General features: G+C 41.3%; 1 protein-coding gene across 8 annotated transcripts in view; it reads right to left on the bottom strand.

The window, feature by feature from the left end:
• LOC134354059 (RNA binding protein fox-1 homolog 2-like) overlaps positions 1–20,178 on the bottom strand; it is a 299,787-nt gene that overhangs the window by 191,305 nt on the left and 88,304 nt on the right. For 6 of the 8 annotated variants that reach the window (XR_010019717.1, XM_063062782.1, XM_063062795.1 and 3 more), the window contains exon 2: positions 5,435–5,482. The exons of the other annotated variants lie outside the window; for them this stretch is intronic. Coding sequence is in view for 5 of the 6 variants with exons in the window: in XM_063062782.1 (XP_062918852.1) it covers positions 5,435–5,482 (48 nt within the window). In the remaining variant the exon portion in view is untranslated. The remainder of the gene's footprint in view (positions 1–5,434; positions 5,483–20,178) is intronic. 8 annotated transcript variants of the gene reach the window in all.

Genomic DNA, 20,178 nt, shown 5'->3' with positions numbered 1-20,178 from the left:
TACGCGGTTCCCCACCATGTCAAAAAGGCATGGAGGGAAATTGTCCGCTTACCGGAGAAACTCCGGATGCGACGTACCTTTCCTTTTACTTGGTTAATTGATATCTTCTGATTTAAAGTTTCCACCCACATTACTTTTGTAGTCTGTCTACTGGCAAATTAGAATATATGGCTTTCTGCTCTGTTATCCAAGTGGCTTATGGACAGTTGGCAACCTCAACATATCACAAGACACCATTAATCACTTTGTATCTTCCTATTATACCTGCTGTCTCATGCAACTCAACCAACTTAAAATCAAAGTCTTATATTCCAGTGCTTTCAACTTCAACTAAACATTGGAGAGCTTAATCAAAACCCTTCAGGAAATCCATAAGAATAATGAAAACAGAAATTTCCTTTCAAATAAATTTTATAACCTTCTACAAAAATTCAAATCAGTTCATCAGGTATCAACACTAGCTCTTCCTAATCAAATGAAAAATTTGAAGCTATTCAGTAACTCTATCCTTAATTATAAATTCTAGTAATTCCCTGGTCACAGATGTTCACCTAACTAGTCTCTAATTTACAGGTGTCCCTTTCTTAAATAGTACAGTTGCCATTTGCAAATGGTATAGAATTTCAAAATTATCACATGTGCAGTGAAAATCTTGCCTTGCATTCCATTCATACAGATCAATTCATTACAACGGTACATTGAGGATGTATGGGTAAAACAATAACAGAAAGCAGAATAAAGTGTTACAATTACAGAGAAAGTGCAGGGCATGTAGACAATAAGGCATAAGGCACAAGGTAGACTCTGAGATTATGCGCAGAGCATGTAGACAATAAGGCATAAGGCACAAGGTAGACTCTGAGATTATGAGTCCATTTTATCGCACTAGGAGACTATTCAATAGTCTTATAACAGCAAGATAGAAGCTGTACTTGAGCCTGGTCATACGTGCTTTCAGGGTTTTAAATCTACTACCCGATGAGAGGGGGGAGAATTAAAAAAAATGTCTGGACTGGGTGGAGTCTTTGATTATGCTGGCTGCTTTACAGAGACAGTGAGAAATGTACAGGGTCTATGGAGTGGGGGCTGGTTTCTGTGAGCCACTGAGTTGCGTTGCACACTCTCTGAAGTTTCTTGCAGGCAAGGGCAGCACAGTTGTCATACCAAGCCACAATGTATCCTGAGAGGGCTATTGCTATGGTGTATCGATAAAAAAAAGAGAGGATCTAAGGGGACGGACCACATTTCTTTAGCCACCTGAGAAATAGAGGTGCGGGTGACTTTCCTTGCCCATGGTGTCAACGTGATTGGACCAAGTCTATTGTTGTTTCACTCCTAGGAACTTGAAGTACTCAACCGTCTCTACCTCATCACCCTTGCGGTACATTTGAAAATACTGATTGTGCTCGAAGTCAAAGCAGACTTTTGAACTGAATGTACAATGAATTGCTACACAGGAACAGACCAGTCAGTCCAATTGGTCTATGCTTAAGAGAAACCTCCACCAACTCATCAACATATTCTGTCTCTCATGCTTTGTCCTTCAAGCATTTATCTAGCTTCCCTTCAAATACTTTTATTTATCTTAACTTGCATCAGTCTCCCTCTTCTTCAAGGCATAACTCATCAAAAGAGCAAAAGCTATCCAATCCTTCAAGCATCTTAATTAATGAGACAGAAGTTGATCTTTAGTACAACTCTACTTCCTTATGTCTATGCCCCGAGATTCTTCTTGGCATCCAAATACCAATCAATCTCAGTAATCCCTATATTCAACAACTGAGAACTCAGAAACTTCTGGAGTGAGAATTTCAAATATTCTTAACTCTGAGAGAAGAAATGTTTCCACTATTTTAAAATGTCACATCCTCCAATTGTGCACCTTTTACTGTGCACAGCAGCAATGAGGTGAACAGTAAAGTGTCATGACTTTTTCGTAAATAGTTCCTGAATTCTCAAGTTCTTTATCTAAGGACAAAGACAACAAAGGCATGTGTACACCATTTCCTCCAAGGCATATGATTAAATTACAAACTTCAAAGTAAATTTATTATCAAATACATGCACAACCCTGAGATTCATTTTCTTGTGGGCATTCACAGTAAATATAAGAAACAATAGAATCAATGAAAGACTGCCCCCAATCAATCTGAGCAAATACAAAAAGAAATAATAATAAATCTGACATACACTTCACTACCACAAGTACCACCATGGGAGCATATTTACCATATTGACCGCAGCAGCTGAAGTTCACACTTTATAGAGGAAAATTAGAGGTGGGCAATAGAGGTTGGTCTTGCATTCAATCGTCACACCTTTGTTTCAGAAAGGAAAAAAAATCTATTTGGTTGGAACTTGCGCATTCTAACCTCCCACAGAGTAACATGATTTCTGAAATACTTATCCCATTTATCCTTAATACATCTGCACACAGGTGCAAATATCTTCCCAGTGTGTTATCAAGCTCTTTCACAATCTAAAAGCTCTTTATCTTCATAGTTTTCTCTTTCCTGAAGAATATTTTATAACATTGGACAGAATATCATAATTACACCAATCAGAACTTTACACTTATCTACTTAACACTTTGCAGCCAGAGAATACAAATATCAAGATGAACACAAAGCGGGCAGAGGATGACTGGTAGGGTTGCCTGACTATCAAGATATTACAAGGATGAAATCTAGTTACACCAATTATGCACTTCTAAACAGGCATTCAGCACCAATGCCAGTTGGATGCACAGGCAACTTCCTGTTTGACCTATAACAATGCAAATCAGGCTACAAAAGAGCAAGATGTCAGGGTGCTGAAGCCTGATTGCTAGTGCAATGATTTTAATGCAATTAGACACATTAACTAACTCAACATGTTTACATGCAATTATTCAAATTAGGATTGGGACTGAGAGACCCATGGTTTATCTTGACCTTGGGATATAACAATTCTGTCAGCGTCAACACGTGCTAGGCAGTAGGCATGTTCAACATCAAGAAACTTCATCCAAATCTCTAAAGGTTTTATTAGCGAGTCAATATTCCATGTCAGATCTTGTGCCTGTTTTAAAAGGTTAGAATTGGGGTCTGATTTTAAAATAGTGTGTAACACACTACTGGCTACTGGACAGTGAAAATGTAGGAAACTGAATTTCCGCTAACCAATTCTTCCATAATAAAAGCAGAAGACTTCTCAACTAACACACATGAAAATTGCTGGTGAATGCAGCAGGCTAGGCAGCATCTATAGAAAGAGGTACAGCCAACATTTTGGGCCGAGACCCTTTGTCAGGACTAACTGAAAGAAGAGATAGTAAGAGAAATCTTACTATCAGCAATTTTTATGAACAAATACAGCATAAAGGCATTCTGATTAAAATTAAATTAAAGCAAATGGATAGTTGGATTCCTACTTCCCATAAATGAGGGTGGATGTGATTGCTGGAGGTTAACACCAAGCCCCAGCATATCACTTCAGAAGGTCCTTAGGGCAGAGTGTCCTAAGCCTAATCATATTCAGCTGCTTCATCAGTAACCTCCTTGCAACTGCAAAGTCAGAAGTGATGTTCACTGATGACTGCAAAATGTCCAAGACTTTTGGCAACTTCTCAGCAAATAAAGCAGCCATGCCTATATGCAAGAAGACCTCCAATGTAACATTTTGGCACAGGATAAGTGGCAAGAAATACAGTACATTTGCAACAAGTGCCAGGCAATAAGCACTTTCAAAGGAAAGTCTATGCTGAACAAAAGCAAGAGTGGGGTGCAGTTAGTAGAGCTGTTGCCTCACAGATCATGCAGCCTGGTTCAATCATGGTTTCCAGTGCCATCTGAGGGGAGATTGCATGCTCTCCCCATGACTGCGCAAGTTTCCTCTTTTAATATTAAAGTTAGGTTTATTTGTTACATATACATTTAATTTAGAAACATACCATGATATGCACTGTTTGTGTCAACAACCAACTTGGTCTGAGATATGTTGGTGACAGCCCGCAATTGGCAGCAGCGCTTCAATCACCAACACTGCATGCCCATAACTTACTAATCCTAATTGTACATCTTTAGAATGTGAGAGGAAACCAGAGCACATACAAACCCCATAGACAGTGGCAAGGATTGAACTCCGATTTTATAGCGGCAGCTGTAAATCGTTATACTGATTGCTACACTACCAAAAGATATGGTAGGTTTATAGGAATGTGGGGAGAATAAAATGAGATTGGCATAAGATTAGTACAAATGGGCACATGATGGATGGCATCAAGTTGGTTGGCTGAAGGGAGTGCTCCTATCTCTAAGCCTGTTCCTTGACATTCAATGGTATTATCAATCTTGATTTCAATGCCATCAATACCCTAGCAGTCACTATTGATCAGAAATTCAAAGGGCCTTGCCACACAATTACCAGCACTAAAAGATCAGTTGAGAGGTTGGCCAAATATCTCATCTCATGATGTTCCTCACAAATTTCACCACCAACAAGGCATGAATCAAGAGTGTGATGGAATACTTTTCACTTACCTGGATGAATGCAACACCAAAAACTTTCAAAATAAGCAACACTGTACAGAACAAGCAGCCTATTAGACTGGCACTCCATTTACCTTGTTAAATATTCATTCCCTTTGAAATGCAATGTAGTCACCTGCCTTTGGTACTGCAATAGCCCTTCCCAAACCTATGACCAAGGAGGACAAGGGCAGGTTCAGAAGGGGCGATGCTGTATCAGTAAAATGTCTATGACAAGGGTGTCCAATCACAAACAAGAGAAAATCTGCAGATGCTGGAAATCAAAGCAATACAACACAAACTGCTAGAGGAATGTCAGCAGGCCAGGCAGCACCTATGGAAAAGAGTACAGTCAATGTTTCAGGCAGAGACACTTCATCAGGAACCTCATTGGTCCCTCACAAATTCTGAAATTTGAAATACTTCTGCGGGGCTCCTGTTTATTTTAAACATTTCACAACCATCACCATTAAGATGGGAGGCAAAACTTATTTAAGCTTGAGTACCAATGTATCAAATTAAAAATGCTGACAACTGATTCAAGATAAAAAATTCTGTAATTTACTTAACAGTTTTGCCACAGAAATAACATGCAGCACCCTAGATTTTATTGGGGAAATGAAATAAATTAAGAGTGGTTCCAGTAAGATTTTAAGGGGCAATAGAGTCAACGATCATCATTTTGAAGATTTTGTTTCCATTATTTTGTAAGCAATATATTCTTTGGATAAAGAATCCAAATAATCTATGCAGAAATGACTTTGAACTTAATGTAAGAGTTAAGTGATGGATGAAATGGCTTTGGATCTATTGCAAGAGCTACCATGAAATTCTCTTAAATATGGTCATAAGTAAAATTAACCTGTGACACCAAAAATTGCTGACACTAAGTTAAAGCTCCCTGTAGAAACTATAAGCTTTCTTACCATGAAGTCACACCGCTCTGTACAATCTTTGAACTCCAGTGCTGAATCCTAGAGAAAAGAACAGTACACTAGCTTCATACTGCACCACATTGAATACTGTAACAAACAAATTATATAATGAAGCATGCCCATTTAAGTTTCTTGGACAATATCCCAATTTTGTGAAGATGCTGATTCATGGCTCCATAAGCACCAAGCTTTTTGCTATTTCCTTGTTCAAACGATATTGCTCCATATATGCACATAGATACAGGGGTTCAGCAGGCCATTACAAAACTATTTAGTGTTTTAAGAGTGTACCTTTTAAAAGCCCTTCCGCATTCATAAGCACTTCATAATGCCAAAGGCTCACTTTTATGTAATGAAATGTCATTTAAGATGCAAATCTTTGCTGGAAAATTAGTAATTTCCATAACAACACTTAATTAAATAATGAATTACTATTTCAGTTAAAATCTTAATTTGAACAAACTACTTTTATAAATTCATGATCATTTTCCTTACAGGTTGATATGAAAACAGCTTAATGCTACTTAAAAAGTTGCCAGCTTCCGCCTATGCAATAGCAAGGGCAATTTCTATCTGAAATGTGACAAATCTTCAAAAAAAAGTTGATATGAGTTACAATCAGCTTAAGCAAAGAATAATGGGATTTATATCAATCGCCTTTTCCCACTAATATCAACAAATAACCTGCTTATTTTCAAAGCTCTGACATAAAAAATGTGGGAGATTTATGTCTTTCCTTCTCAAAAATTTGTTTGCGCCATTTTAAAAACTTCCACTTTTGCAAGGACTATTTCTCTCAAGTGTTTTCCCCCCCATTAACTGCAGCATCTAGTGGTATAAACTATAACTACATCCTAGGCGATCACACTAGAATGCTGTGAAAGTCTCAGTCAGATTGGGTATACTTACAAGGAGTACAAAGATAACTAGCTACACTCAAATCCACTTCTATTTTTGACTGGCCCATAGCACTGATTTTGGAAAGCTGCCCAAAGGTTCCAATAACTTAATTGCAAAATTGTCTCCAGACATACCTCCAACCCATTTTTTGATTTTGTATTCAACATCTAGAGTGGAATTTTCTTTTTTAAAATGCCTTTCCTCCTTACTTCTTGCTTTCCCAACATTAATAGTTCTGTGATATCTTGTTACCTTCACTTAATACACTGTCACACACTTCTAAGTTCCTGTTTAATGTTTGACACCAAATTGATTGAAGTGTTCAGTGTTATAATGTAACAAAATAAGTACAGAATTCATCTCAGAATAATGGGATGGCAATTCAGAAACCAGTTGAGAAGAAATTTCTTCACCTGGGGGCAGTTAATTTTTGGAATTAACTAAGAGTGTGGTGCTTGCTCAAGGACGAGGGATATTGAAAACAGAAATCACAGAATATAGATTTAATGCAGGGACGTAGTTCTGAGGTTAAAGACCAAGCATATTTGCATAATTTTACTGAATAGCAAAGCAATTACCTGGAGCCATATGGTCTACTCCTGTTTCTATGTCCTTTTTTATTATAAAATGGCACACAATTAAGTATGGGGTGTATGGGGTGTCCAGGGAGGGGTAGCACCTTTGGTGAAGAGCTTTGTTGAAGGCTAAACCAAGCGAGGGTAGCTGCTCGGCCTCATAGTGAAATAGGGACACGCCTGTCCAAGTATGCGAAGTCAGTTCCAGCAGACTAGGTGGATGAGATCTACAGCAAGATCCAACGGTCAGGAAGGTGGTTCTGCAATGCTCTGTGGAGAGCAAAGGGCATGACAAGGCGCAGAAGACCTCATGGTCATCCACTGCAACCAAGGAAAACCTTAGTTTGTGACACTTGTTCATACTACTGGACTCGGACTTCTAAGGTCAAGAGTGTGGAACTGTCCTAGTGCAACGACTTTTCCAGTTTAAAAATTCTCCTGCACGGGTCTCCTGTCATCGTCAGACACCTACCATACCACACACAAGTATTTGCAGTAATAGCAATGTCCAAGATATTCTACATTCTATCACTCACCAGGCAAAAAGCATTAAAATGTACTCTAATGGAAGCAATTTGTTGACCTAACATAAAAAATCTTAAGAATTTCACTTGTTATAAAGCAGGGCTGAGGTTTAAACCAAAATCAAATTCACAAAGACCATATTCTCTGACAAAAGCCACAAAACAAAAAGACATTTTAGGATGAGATTAGAGAGCTTGCTTGCACCTCCTCTTAAATGTTATTGAAATAAAAAAAACATTTGATTAGTTAGGAAACAGGAAGGAGAAACCTTAGGCATGTCCTCTCTAATATTACTTTAAAATACTCAATTTTAGGAATTTTAACTTGTACATCAGCAATCTCAACAAGTGTACTATGTACTCTGCTCACTTAAGCTAATATTCCTTGGAAAATGGAGCTAAAATTGGAAGAAACATCATGTTATACTGACTGATGATTACAAAAGGCCTTGAGCCACCACACACATGGCATAAGTATGCACAGAGTAATACAAAGGAAGCAATGGGAAGAAAAAGCAAGCAGTTTGCCAATGCTCTCTGCCAGCAATTGTCAAAATGCACAGAAAGAAACACATCTCAACAAAGAGTGAACTCTTGGTATTTGTTTCTACATCCCACACTTATATCGCAGACAACCCATTAAAGTAAATCTCTGTAGTACAAGTTCAAATAATTCTACAGCTACTCAACTATTTAACTTTACCAAAAATGAAATTTATCATTAATGTTTATCAGCATCCTTTCAATATTTGACATCTTTGAGCCCAGTGAACTTTGCTAGAGCTAACCTGCATCTCAAAGTCTGCAAAGCAAGAAAAGGATTTGCAAAAAAAAACAATTCCACCAAGGTACTTCCAATCAATTCAGTATTTCTGCTAAATATGAACATTACAGTCAGGGACAAGAATTACAGCCTCTATTATACTTTGGTCATATTTATGCTGACGAATGATTTTAGCAGGATCAGCAGATCTTGCCACAAGTGCGAGAGGTGGTGTTTGATGGGGTGGATAGGTTGGTCCTTTGGATTATTGCATTGTCCTTCCATTGTTTACTCTTAGCCTCCACATGAGCCCAAAACCCAAAGAGTTCAATGCATTTCCAGATAAATTTTCTATCAGTCTGAGCAGTCTTAAGACATTGATTGCCATGAGTTAGTGAGGATATTACATATTTTTCAGAGTAGCTTTGCAAAATTTCATGAAGCATTTTCTTTGTTTTCCTGTAACATTCTTGCTGTGACAGAACTCAAAGTGCACTTGCATTGAAATTCTCATGTCAGGTACGCACACAGATGGGCTTCCTGTGAAGTTGGTTGAGCATGATAAGGGGCTCAGTGCAGGAATGAGGGCCTGGGAAAGGGCAACTTACATTGGATAAGAAAGTAGCATTGTAAGAACTTCTCCAGGGCTTTGGAGGAGAACAGATTACTGTTGCGTGGTTGACACCACAGGCTACGTTTGAGGTCTTCATCTGCAAATCTGCAGGTATCCAGAAGATTCTGCTGGCTACTTAGACGCACTGGTTGATTTTTGTTTAAATATCTGCTCTCAGAAAAAGGCAACTCCCAAGTGTCCCATATTGATCAGGGTCTCAACATGGATCTAGATCAGTGGTCCCCAACCACCTGGCTGTGGACCGATACCAAGCCACGAGGAAACGATATGATTTGCGATATGAGTCAGCTGCACCTTTCCTCATTCCCTGTCATGCCCACTATTGAATTGTAACACACGCGAGGTCATCGGTGACCCAAGACGTGCAAAGGAATGGGTCCGTGACCCATTTGTGAATGTCCCCAGTGAATCATCCATGTCAGCGCGGGAAGATCATCAACTCCTCGAGCTTGCAAATGACAGTGAGCTGAAAAGTATGTTTACACAACATCTCTGCCGGCATTCTGGATCAAAGTCAAGGCTCAATAACCTGAGATAGCCACGAAAGCACTGAAAACGTTGCTTCCATTTCCAACATCATATCGCTGTGAAGCGGAGTTTTCTGCAATGAATGCAATGAAAACTAAATTGCAGAATACACTGGACATAAGGAACCCTGTTCGAGTATCGCTGTTCCCATCACCTCTCGATGGGACTGTCTTATTGCAGGAAAACAAGACCAGGGCTCCACTGATTCAGCGATACAGGTGTGTTGCAATCATTTTATATGTTCATATGAGAAAAATATGCACTGTGTGTTTATTATCCAAACGTTACTTAAAATGTTACGCTGCTATTGCCTTATAAGTGACTTATCACTGGTCCCCAACCTCTGGGCAGCGAAGCATGCAGCGGTACAGCAGTAGCCAGAACACACTCAGCACACCTTTAAGAAAAAAGCCGAAATAAACAAGCTAATTAATTAAGGCAACACACATCAAAGTTGCTGGTGAACGCAGCAGGCCAAGCAGCATCTATAGGAAGAGGCGCAGTCGACGTTTCAGGCCGAGACCCTTCGTCAGGACTAACTGAAGGAAGAGTGAGTAAGGGATTTGAAAGCTGGAGGGGGAGGGGGCGATGCAAAATGATAGGAGAAGACAGGAGGGGGAGGGATAGAGCCGAGAGCTGGACAGGTGATAGGCAAAAGGGGATACGAGAGGATCATGGGACAGGAGGTCCGGGAAGAAAGACGGGGGGGGGGGGTGACCCAGAGGATGGGCAAGAGGTATATTCAGAGGGACAGAGGGAGAAAAAGGAGAGTGAGAGAAAGAATGTGTGCATAAAAATGAGTAACAGATGGGGTACGAGGGGGAGGTGGGGCCTAGCGGAAGTTAGAGAAGTCAATGTTCATGCCATCAGGTTGGAGGATACCCAGACGGAATATAAGGTGTTGTTCCTCCAACCTGAGTGTGGCTTCATCTTTACAGTAGAGGAGGCCGTGGATAGACATGTCAGAATGGGAATGGGATGTGGAATTAAAATGTGTGGCCACTGGGAGATCCTGCTTTCTCTGGCGGACAGAGCGTAGATGTTCAGCAAAGCTGTCTCCCAGTCTGCGTCGGGTCTCACCAATATATAAAAGGCCACATCGGGAGCACCGGACGCAGTATATCACCCCAGTCTACATCTACGCTCTGTCCGCCAGAGAAAGCAGGATCTCCCAGTGGCCACACATTTTAATTCCACATCCCATTCCCATTCTGACATGTCTATCCACGGCCTCCTCTACTGTAAAGATGAAGCCACACTCAGGTTGGAGGAACAACACCTTATATTCCGTCTGGGTAGCCTCCAACCTGATGGCATGAACATTGACTTCTCCAACTTCCGCTAGGCCCCACCTCCCCCTCGTACCCCATCTGTTACTCATTTTTATGCACACATTCTTTCTCTCACTCTCCTTTTTCTCCCTCTGTCCCTCTGAATATACCTCTTGCCCATCCTCTGGGTCACCCCCCCCCATCTTTCTTCCCGGACCTCCTGTCCCATGATCCTCTCGTATCCCCTTTTGCCTATCACCTGTCCAGCTCTTGGCTCTATCCCTCCCCCTCCTGTCTTCTCCTATCATTTTGCATCTCCCCCTCCCCCTCCAGCTTTCAAATCCCTTACTCACTCTTCCTTCAGTTAGTCCTGACGAAGGGTCTCGGCCTGAAACGTCGACTGCACCTCTTCCTATAGATGCTGCTTGGCCTGCTGCGTTCACCAGCAACTTTGATGTGTGTTGCTTGAATTTCCAGCATCTGCAGAATTCCTGTTGTTTGAAGCTAATTAATTAGGTGCTGCCTGGCACGTAAATGTCGGCCCAGATCAGAGGCGATTGCCGATTGGGTCGCCTCTGATCTGGGCCGACATTTACATGCCAGGCAGCACCTAATACAATTAGCTTGTTTATTTCGGCTTTTTTCTTAAAGGTGTGCTGAGTGCGTTCTGGCTACTGCTGCACGCTTCGCGGCAATGTATCGGTCCGCGGCCTGGAGGTTTGGGACCACTGTTATAATTGACTTATCACTATATTCATGCGAGGAAAATATGCCTTGTGTGTTTAATATTAAATTCGTTAGATAAACCCCTTTGGAAACGAAATTGAGTGTATTAGCCACTTATAAGTGACTTATAGTTGACTTATCACCTATATTCCGGTCGTGATTACACCCCCCCCCGCCCCAAGTCCGCCGATCCGCAAAAATTTTGTCAATATTAAACTGGTCCGCGGTGCAAAAAAGGTTGGGGACCCCTGATCTAGATTATACTGAGTAGATGTACGTGTTAAGTAGTAGGAACAATTTAATGAAGGATCTTTATCGTCTTGCTTAGTACAAGGTCCACCCTGAATGATGGTTTGAAGATTCTTTCACATATATGAGCATCACCTATGTACTGTATTGTAACTTAGAGGTGGTTATGCACTTGGGTCTAAAGTTGAAGTGACAAAAGCTGAATAATCTCTCACTTAGTGTAAGTTAATTACTCACAAAATCTGCAGTGAAGGTGATGTGATATACAGCATCACAGTAAGAAAGGACGACAAGAGGATTAGTTCAAGGACATAGTTCACTTGACCCAAAGTTGGACTGGGATTTGGTCTGTGGGGAATCTGGTGGTTACGATCATGGTCTGCTCACCATTATGAGGAGGATAGTGTTTGTCGACAATCAAATACAAGGATCCTCCCTTTCCGTCAATTAATAGGGTTAAATAATAATGTGCAGTAGTCTGTTCTGCTCTTGAAACTTGGAGCTGTCACACACAAAAATGATGCTCATTCGGCCTCCTTATGGAAAGAATCTACATTGCAACTGTGTGAAGAGCTTCAAAGTTCAAAGTACATTCATTATCAAAGTATACTATACACAACCTTAAGATTCATCTCCTTACAGGCAGTCACAGAACAAAAAAAAACAAAATGACCAATAAAAAGACCAAACACTCAATATGCTGGAAAAAACCTATTGTGCAAATAATAAAAGTAAATAACATTCAGAACTGAAGTTCACGAAAGTGAGTCCACAGCCGTGAAGCCAGTCATCACTGCAGCCCATACAACAGCCTCAGTTCAGTGCAGAGACAAGTAAATCCATGGAGCAACAAGCTAATCAGGCTCATCCCTTGCCTCCCGCCCCAACAATCTGACTTTTTCAATCCGGCCTGCTGCTTAAATCATCCAAACCTTGGATTATTCCTCACTCTTAGACCTGAGCCCTCCCACTTCAATTCGGCCCGCACCCAACTTGTCCAATTCGGCCCAGCGCCTAAATTAATCAAACCTCAGGTTTGTCCGCACTCTCAAGCCCAGGCCTGCGCCCTGCCGCCGTGATTCTGCCTCGCCTCTGTTCTGCCACATCAAATTGTACAATGACCAAACCTCGGCTCATTCCCCGCTCTTGGGCCCAGGCCCTGCTACCTCAATTCCGCCCATACATGCTATGTTGCAACTGTCCTGTGCTGTTGAGACTACAGTTCACACCACAAAAATGCCAGATCGTACAAACGATTCAAAAGTTCAGCTCTGAAAGGGAAGTTACAGGCTATTAATTGCAGTGATTGTATTTGAGAAAAAGCATGATTAATACAGTAATTTATAGCTTTGTTTGCTACCAGAAAATTGTTACTGTACTTCAGCATCATCTTAAACTGGCTTCTATAAGGAGAGAGATGAAGAGAATTCTCACGATGACTTTCCCCATGCAGACAGCAGAGAAGACTCTGTAATTATGACAATTAGACTTGTCTCCTTGGTTGATGGTAGATTACAGCATCTCTGAGATTCCCTGGCATTTCACAGATATAGATATGGTCATGAATTAATGTCAAAAGCATTTATTTACTATGTTTTGGTATTTCAGCAGGTACTGTGCCTGATCCAGAGCCAGTACTCTTTTGTAACCATTTGCTGAGTTAGGGTACAGCAGAGGTCGCAGTGTACAGCATGCCATGGAATGCAGTCAAGGACAAACATCAAATATATGTCTTTCTGTTAACTACAAAATATTAAATGAACAGTAGGGGGCAGTAATACTGAACTCACACTACCAGCTGCACAAAATCAGAACAGTTGACAATGCCATATGAATAAAACACTACTAATTAAAGGAACCAACACTGCCATACTAAACACATTCATTCTGAAACCAGCTTACATTTCACGGCAGAAAATCATTCAGTAAAACAATTAACGTCACAAATAGTGTAATATAAAGGATACCAGGTGTATTTAGCTGTAATTGAAATCATAAATATTGGAAATGTCCTTACATTGAGAATTTCTAAAGGTTATTATTTTGGGGGAATATACATCTCAAATTATATGAAATAAATTTTTGAGAAATCATGTTCACTCCCACTCATCATCACCACTCTTGCCCAAACTCCAAAGTCACAATATCAAATTAAACATTAGTTAAAATAGATAAGTGCTTGCTAGTATCTGAAAATTAACTACAAGAGATCCTACAGATGCTGAAAATCCAGAGCAACACACACAAAACATTGGAAGAACTCAGCAGATTAGGCAGCACCTATGGAAATGAATAAACAGTCCACATTTCGGGCTGAATCCCTCCATCAGGACTGGAAAGCAAGGGGGAAGATGCCAGTAGAAGGGGGAAGATGCCAGTAGAAGGTGGGCAGAAGGGAAGGAGGTCAAGCTAGAAGGTGATAAGGTGAAGCCAGGTGGGTGAGGGAGGGGTAATTCATCTCCTCCCTCACCTTTATTCAGGGCACCAAACAGTCCTTCCAGGTGAGGCAACACTTCAGCTGCAAATCAGTGGTGGTCCTGCGCTGATGGAGATTGTGCAGGTGTTGTTACCAATCTGAAATGACTGGGGTCTGCAAATGCAGAAAGCAAGGTTCCAAGGAGATATTGAGGCCAAGATCTTAAAGCTTAATGATTAGTTTGAGGGGACGGTGGCATTGAATGCTGATCTCTAAGTAACCTGATGTATGCATCTATGCTGTCCAAATGTTCCAGGGTTGAGTGAAGATCCAATGACATCACATTTGCTGTGGATCTGTTGCACCACAGAACGTGTGCTTGCAACACTATATGTCTGACAGAATGATCAGCAGCACTGGGGCTCCACAGGGGACTGTCTTGTCTCCCTTTCTCTTCACCATTTACACCTTGGACTTCAACTACTGCACAGAGTCTTGTCATCTTCAGAAGTTTTCTGATGACTCTGCCATAGTTGGATGCATCAGCAGGGGAGATGAGGCTGAGTACAGGGCTACAGTAGGAAACTTTGTCACATGGTGTGAGCAGAATTATCTGCAGCTTAATGTGAAAAAGACTAAGGAGCTGGTGGTAGACCTGAGGAGAGCTAAGGTACCAGTGACCCCTGTTTCCATCCAGGGGGTCAGTGTGGACATGGTGGAGGATTACAAATACCTGAAGATACGAATTGACAATAAACTGGACTGGTCAAAGAACACTGAGGCTGTCTACAAGAAGGGTCAGAGCCGTCTCTATTTCCTGAGGAGACTGAGGTCCTTTAACATCTGCCGGACGATGCTGAGGATGTTCTACGAGTCTGTGGTGGCCAGTGCGATCATGTTTGCTGTTGTGTGCTGGGGTAGCAGGCTGAGGGTAGTAGACACCAACAGAATCAACAAACACATTCATAAAGCCAGTGATGTTGTGGGGATGGAACTGGACTTTCTCACGGTGGTGCCCGAAAAGAGGATGCCGTCCAAGTTGCATGCCATCTTGGACAATGTCTCCCATCCACTACATAATGTACTGGTTGGGCACATTCAGCCAGAGACTCATTCCACTGAGATGCAACACAGAGCGTCATAGGAAGTCATTCCTGCCTGTGGCCATCAAACTTTACAACTCCTCCCTTGGTGGGTCAGACACCCTGAGCCAATAGGCTGGTCCTGGACTTATCTCCTGGCATAATTTACATATTACTATTTAATTATTTATGGTTTTATTACTATTTAATTATTTATGGTGCAACTGTAACGAAAACCAATTTCCCCCAGGATCAATAAAGTATGACTATGACTATTGGACAACTGGAGTGATCCAAGTCACTTTTCAGTCAGGAGTTGATATGTTTCATCACCAAAAACATTTCATCACTGTAAGTGAAGTCTACTTGAAGCAGGTGAGTAACTCATACTGCTGAAGCAAGAGGTTAAAGATCTCAGTGAACACTCCAGGTTGTTGATCTGCACAGGTCTTTAGTACAGATACCCCACTTGGGTTGGGTGCATTTCGTGGGTTCCCTTCCTGAAGACTGCTCGCATGCTGGCCTCAGTCTGAAATCACAGGATTGTTGGGGGCTGCAGGAGTTTGTGATGGTTCCTTCATGTTTTGACAGTCAAAGTAAGCATAGAAGATATTGATCTCATCTATAAGCAAAGCCCTGCTATCGCTTATGTCACTTGATTTTTCTTTATAAAAGATAACAGCATTCAACACCTGCCACAACTGTCAAGTATCCTTCATTAAGTCAAGTTTAGTCTGGAATTGCCACTTCGCCAGTAGGGTAGCTTTCCAGAGATTGCATCTGGACCTCCTGTAACTTTCTTGGTCACCAGACTTGAATGCCTCTGACCTGGCCTTCAGCAGATTGCAGATCTCATGGTTCATCCAGGGCTTCTGATTGGGGAAGATCTGAATGCTTTTGTGATGACACACTTGTCTACAACTGTTTTAATAAAGTCTGGGACAACTATGGTGTATTCATTCAGATCCAAAGATGTTGAAGAGACTCTCAGGCAGCTACATGGATGTAAGAAAAATGGAGGGTTATGGGCTGCGTAGGAGGGAAAAGTTAGACAGATCATGGAGTAGGTCTCCAATTCTTCAGCACAATATTGTAGGCTGAAGAGTCCATACTATACGTTATTGTTGTATGTTCTATTCCTCCACTAGCTTTATGCGACAAATGGTAATTCCTCCTGTTAAGGTACAGACTTGGTCATCATAATATTTTGAATGAAATTGGTCAGTGGATAAACATTGTAAAGAATAGCAGGTAGAATTCCCACATTCTTCACATTTCAGATTCCGTGGCATTGGCTTCTTCACTGTCAGCTGTAGTACAGTTTGAAGCACTCTCATCAAAGTCAAGACATTATATTTCAATTTCTACTTTGAATACTGGTCACAAAAAAAACCTGACCAGCATCCTAATCCAGTGCAAGCAAGTCTTTTGAGTATCATGTCAAAATCTCAGGTGGGCATAAAAGATCTGGTGGCCCAAGTATAAAGAGAATGGGACTCTTTCTGGTGCTCTTGTTGATTTTTATCCCTCTTAAATGTTCTCCATAATGGCTGAACAAGCCAGTCAATTCAAGGGCAAATAGGGATGGAAAATAAAATGCTGCCCTTGCCAGTGACATCCAATTACCAAAGATGAATAATTAAATAGATCTCGCTGATACATGATCTGGTCATTATCATATCACACATTTGTGGTAGCTTGTTTAGCCCAAATTGGTTGCACACTACATTGTAATTGTCTGCCCTTTAAGATTACTTCACAGGCTTCAGAATGTTCTAGGTCATTCTGAAAGGCACTCAGTGAATACAAGTCTTTTTACTTTTTCCTGACAATTACAAATGCAATGTTCTACCACATTTTCATTTTTAAAATCAACATTATCAGCAAAAATGGCCAGAGAATTAGACATTTGAAGAATGGGAAAGATTACTACAGTCAACAAGCCAGAAGGATAACCATTTACTACATTAAGCAATGAATATCCTTCATAGAAATGTAATTTGTAATTGTATTACCAAATAAAAACACTTCTTCAGGCTTCACTTATTCCATATTGTTAACATGTGAACTCTTAATTCACATCAGGAGAAGATGGCGGCGCAATGCAGCTCGCAGCAGCCACTCCGGTGGTGATGTCTGTTATCTGTCAAGTAGGGTGTCGTGCAAATCCTGATCTGATGGAGACAGGTGTGACAGCACGGAGGAACACCTGGTGAAACTTCTGAAATGCCTGCTTCGCTGCTGCTGCTACTGTGTGATCCAGAATCTCCAGAGGGGAAGGCCCCGAGTCCTCCGCTTTGCTTGTTGCTCGGCGGCCGGGGTGGGGTCAAAGTGCTCGGCAGGGGACGGCTCAGTGTCAGAGGGCTGGTCGGAGGCTTGAAGTTTTCTGACGGATTCAAGAGTCCACTGCGGTTGGGTGCTTCCAATCATGCTGCATCGGCAAGTTTGCGGCGCTTGGAGGTGCATGGCAGAGAGAGTTTCTCCCTTCCACCGTCAGCGTGAGATGATGGGGCTATCGGGACTTGAGACTTTTTTTTACCGTGCCCATGGTCTGCTCTTTATCAAATTACAGTATTGCTTTGCACTGTTGTAACTATATGTTATAGTTATGTGGTTTTGTCAGTTTTAGTCTTGGTTTGTCCTGTTTCTTGTGATATCATTCTGGAGGAACATTGTATCATTTTTTAATACATGCATTTCTAAATGACAATAAACGAGGACTGAGTGTCCTCATAATCTAATCTAATTCAATTACATGCACCAATCAACTACATTTAGAGTCCGAGTCATGTAGTATCAAAACAGGTTCTTCACCCCACCAATCAAATGCCTATCTATACTAATACCATTTACAAGCACTGAATTTGTAGCCTTCTATACCTTGGCTATTTAAGCTCTTGTCCAGATGCTATAATATGCTGAAAGTACCTTCCTTTGACTACCCATCTGGCAGTGCACACCAGATTCCAGCTACTCTCGGAATGAAAAGAGTTCTTCAAATCCCTTCTAAATCTGTCTCCTCTAGTTTTAGTTAGCTCTGCCGTGGGGAAAAGTTTCCTCCCATCTACTTTAACTGCAATTTCATCAGGTGCAGCACAGCCAACTCCGCTCCAAGAAAAACAAAAGCAGTCCATCCAGTCTTTCCTCGTAAATAAGACATTCCATCCCAAGCAAAATCCTCATATACCTCAGTGCAATTGAATTCTTCCGACATAGTGGCAATCAGAACGGTACGTGGTACTTTAGATGCAACCAAACCAATGTTATAAAGAGGTACTATAACCACCTGTATTTTGTGCCCTGACCAATGAAGGTGAATAGGCCTATTTGCTTTCTTCACCTCATCTACCTATGCTGTTATTTTCAGAGATCTTTAGACTCGTACACCAAGTCTCCCTGTTGCTCAATACTCCCTAAATCACCACCACCTTGTCTCATACATCTTTATTACTCCTCTCACAGTGTATCACCTCACATTTTTCAAACCCCAGCTGCCCATTTTACCACCTGCTCAACATCTTCTCGCCCACAACTATCCTCATTTATCAATAATACCAATTTTAATGTCTTCTGCAAACTTGCTATTCATATGTCTTCCATACATGTCAAATAGCACTGATCCCAAGAGTCAATCTTCCAATCAAAGAAACAACATTCCACCTTTGTCTTCAATGACCAAGCCAATTTTGATTCTCATTTGCCATATATCTCATGAGCTTTAATCTTTTGGACCAGTATCCATGTCAGACCTTATTAAAGCCTTAGAGAGACACCAGAAACTGAATGTGTTGTTTTCTAGACCAAAGAAAAGCTACTGGAGGAACTTAGCAGGTCAGGCAGCATTAGGGAATGCAAAGGTAATTGCTATTTCAGGTCAAGATCCTGCATTAGGACTCATTCTCAACTTGAAGTGCTGACCATACTTTTGTCTCCACAGATGCTGCCTGACCTGCTGAGTTCATGCCCCTGCCATTAACTGCATTGCCCCAAACAATATGTTTTGTTACCCTTCAAAAATTTGAATTGCAAGATGCTGCCAGTGAACCATGACAACATGTTGCAGGCTGCTTACAAAACTTCTAAATATACCTCTTTTGAATTACTCTCACTGCAAACTGCGGCCTGTAATTTCCCTTAAAGCAACATACTTTTAACTGTCTTATTGAACTAGCGATTTCACAATCTTCTGAAGGACCCAGCGAACTTAACTCTCAAGCATGCAGGTACAACATCTTTAAGCAGATAAAGATACACTGCCACAGCTTGGGGGGAGGGGGGTTAGAGGGGGCGAGGATTCCAAGCCAGACTAAGACAGAAGAATTAAAATCCCTCTATCTAGCATCTTCTTAGCAAATGTGCAATCACTGTAGAACAAAACTGAGGACTTAAGGGCAAAATTGTTGCGTCGCAGGGAAATGAAGAATTGCTGTGTTCTGTGTTTCATGGAGTCATGGCTCACTCTAGTTATGCTGGATGTATCAGAAAGACACAAAAGCTTCTTGATACATACAATGGACAGAACTGCTAATTTGGAGAAGACAAAAGGTGTGGGGGGGGGTGGTCTGTGTTTCATGATCAACTCTTAGTGGTGCTCAAAAGCGGTGACTCTGTCACACTCTTGTTCCCCATGACCTGGAACATCTAATGATTAAGAGACGACCGTTCTTATTACCAAGAAAATTCTCCTCCGTGATCCTAACCGCAGTTTACTGTCAAATGCCGACGTACTCAAGATCCTGAATACTGCCATCACCAAACAAGAAACAGTCCACCCTGACGCATTTCAAATCATAGAAAGGAACTTCAATCGGGCTCATTTGAAGAAATCTTGACCAATTATCATCAGCACATAACCTGCAGTACCAGAGATCCCAATACACTAGACGAATGCTATACTACGATTAGGAATGCCTACCGTTCCCTGCCAAGACCACATTTCGAGAAAGCTGATCACCTAGCTGTCCCTCTCTTACCTGCATATAGGCAAGGATAAACAGCAAGGCTCCAGAGATAAGGACAACAAAAAGGCAGTTGCGTGAGGCAGAGGAGTGGCTACGGGATTGCTTC

This window comes from Mobula hypostoma, chromosome 11, assembly GCF_963921235.1.
Source record: "Mobula hypostoma chromosome 11, sMobHyp1.1, whole genome shotgun sequence".
In the NCBI taxonomy this organism is placed as follows: domain Eukaryota; kingdom Metazoa; phylum Chordata; class Chondrichthyes; order Myliobatiformes; family Myliobatidae; genus Mobula; species Mobula hypostoma.
This window is presented reverse-complemented; position numbering and strand designations above follow the sequence as displayed.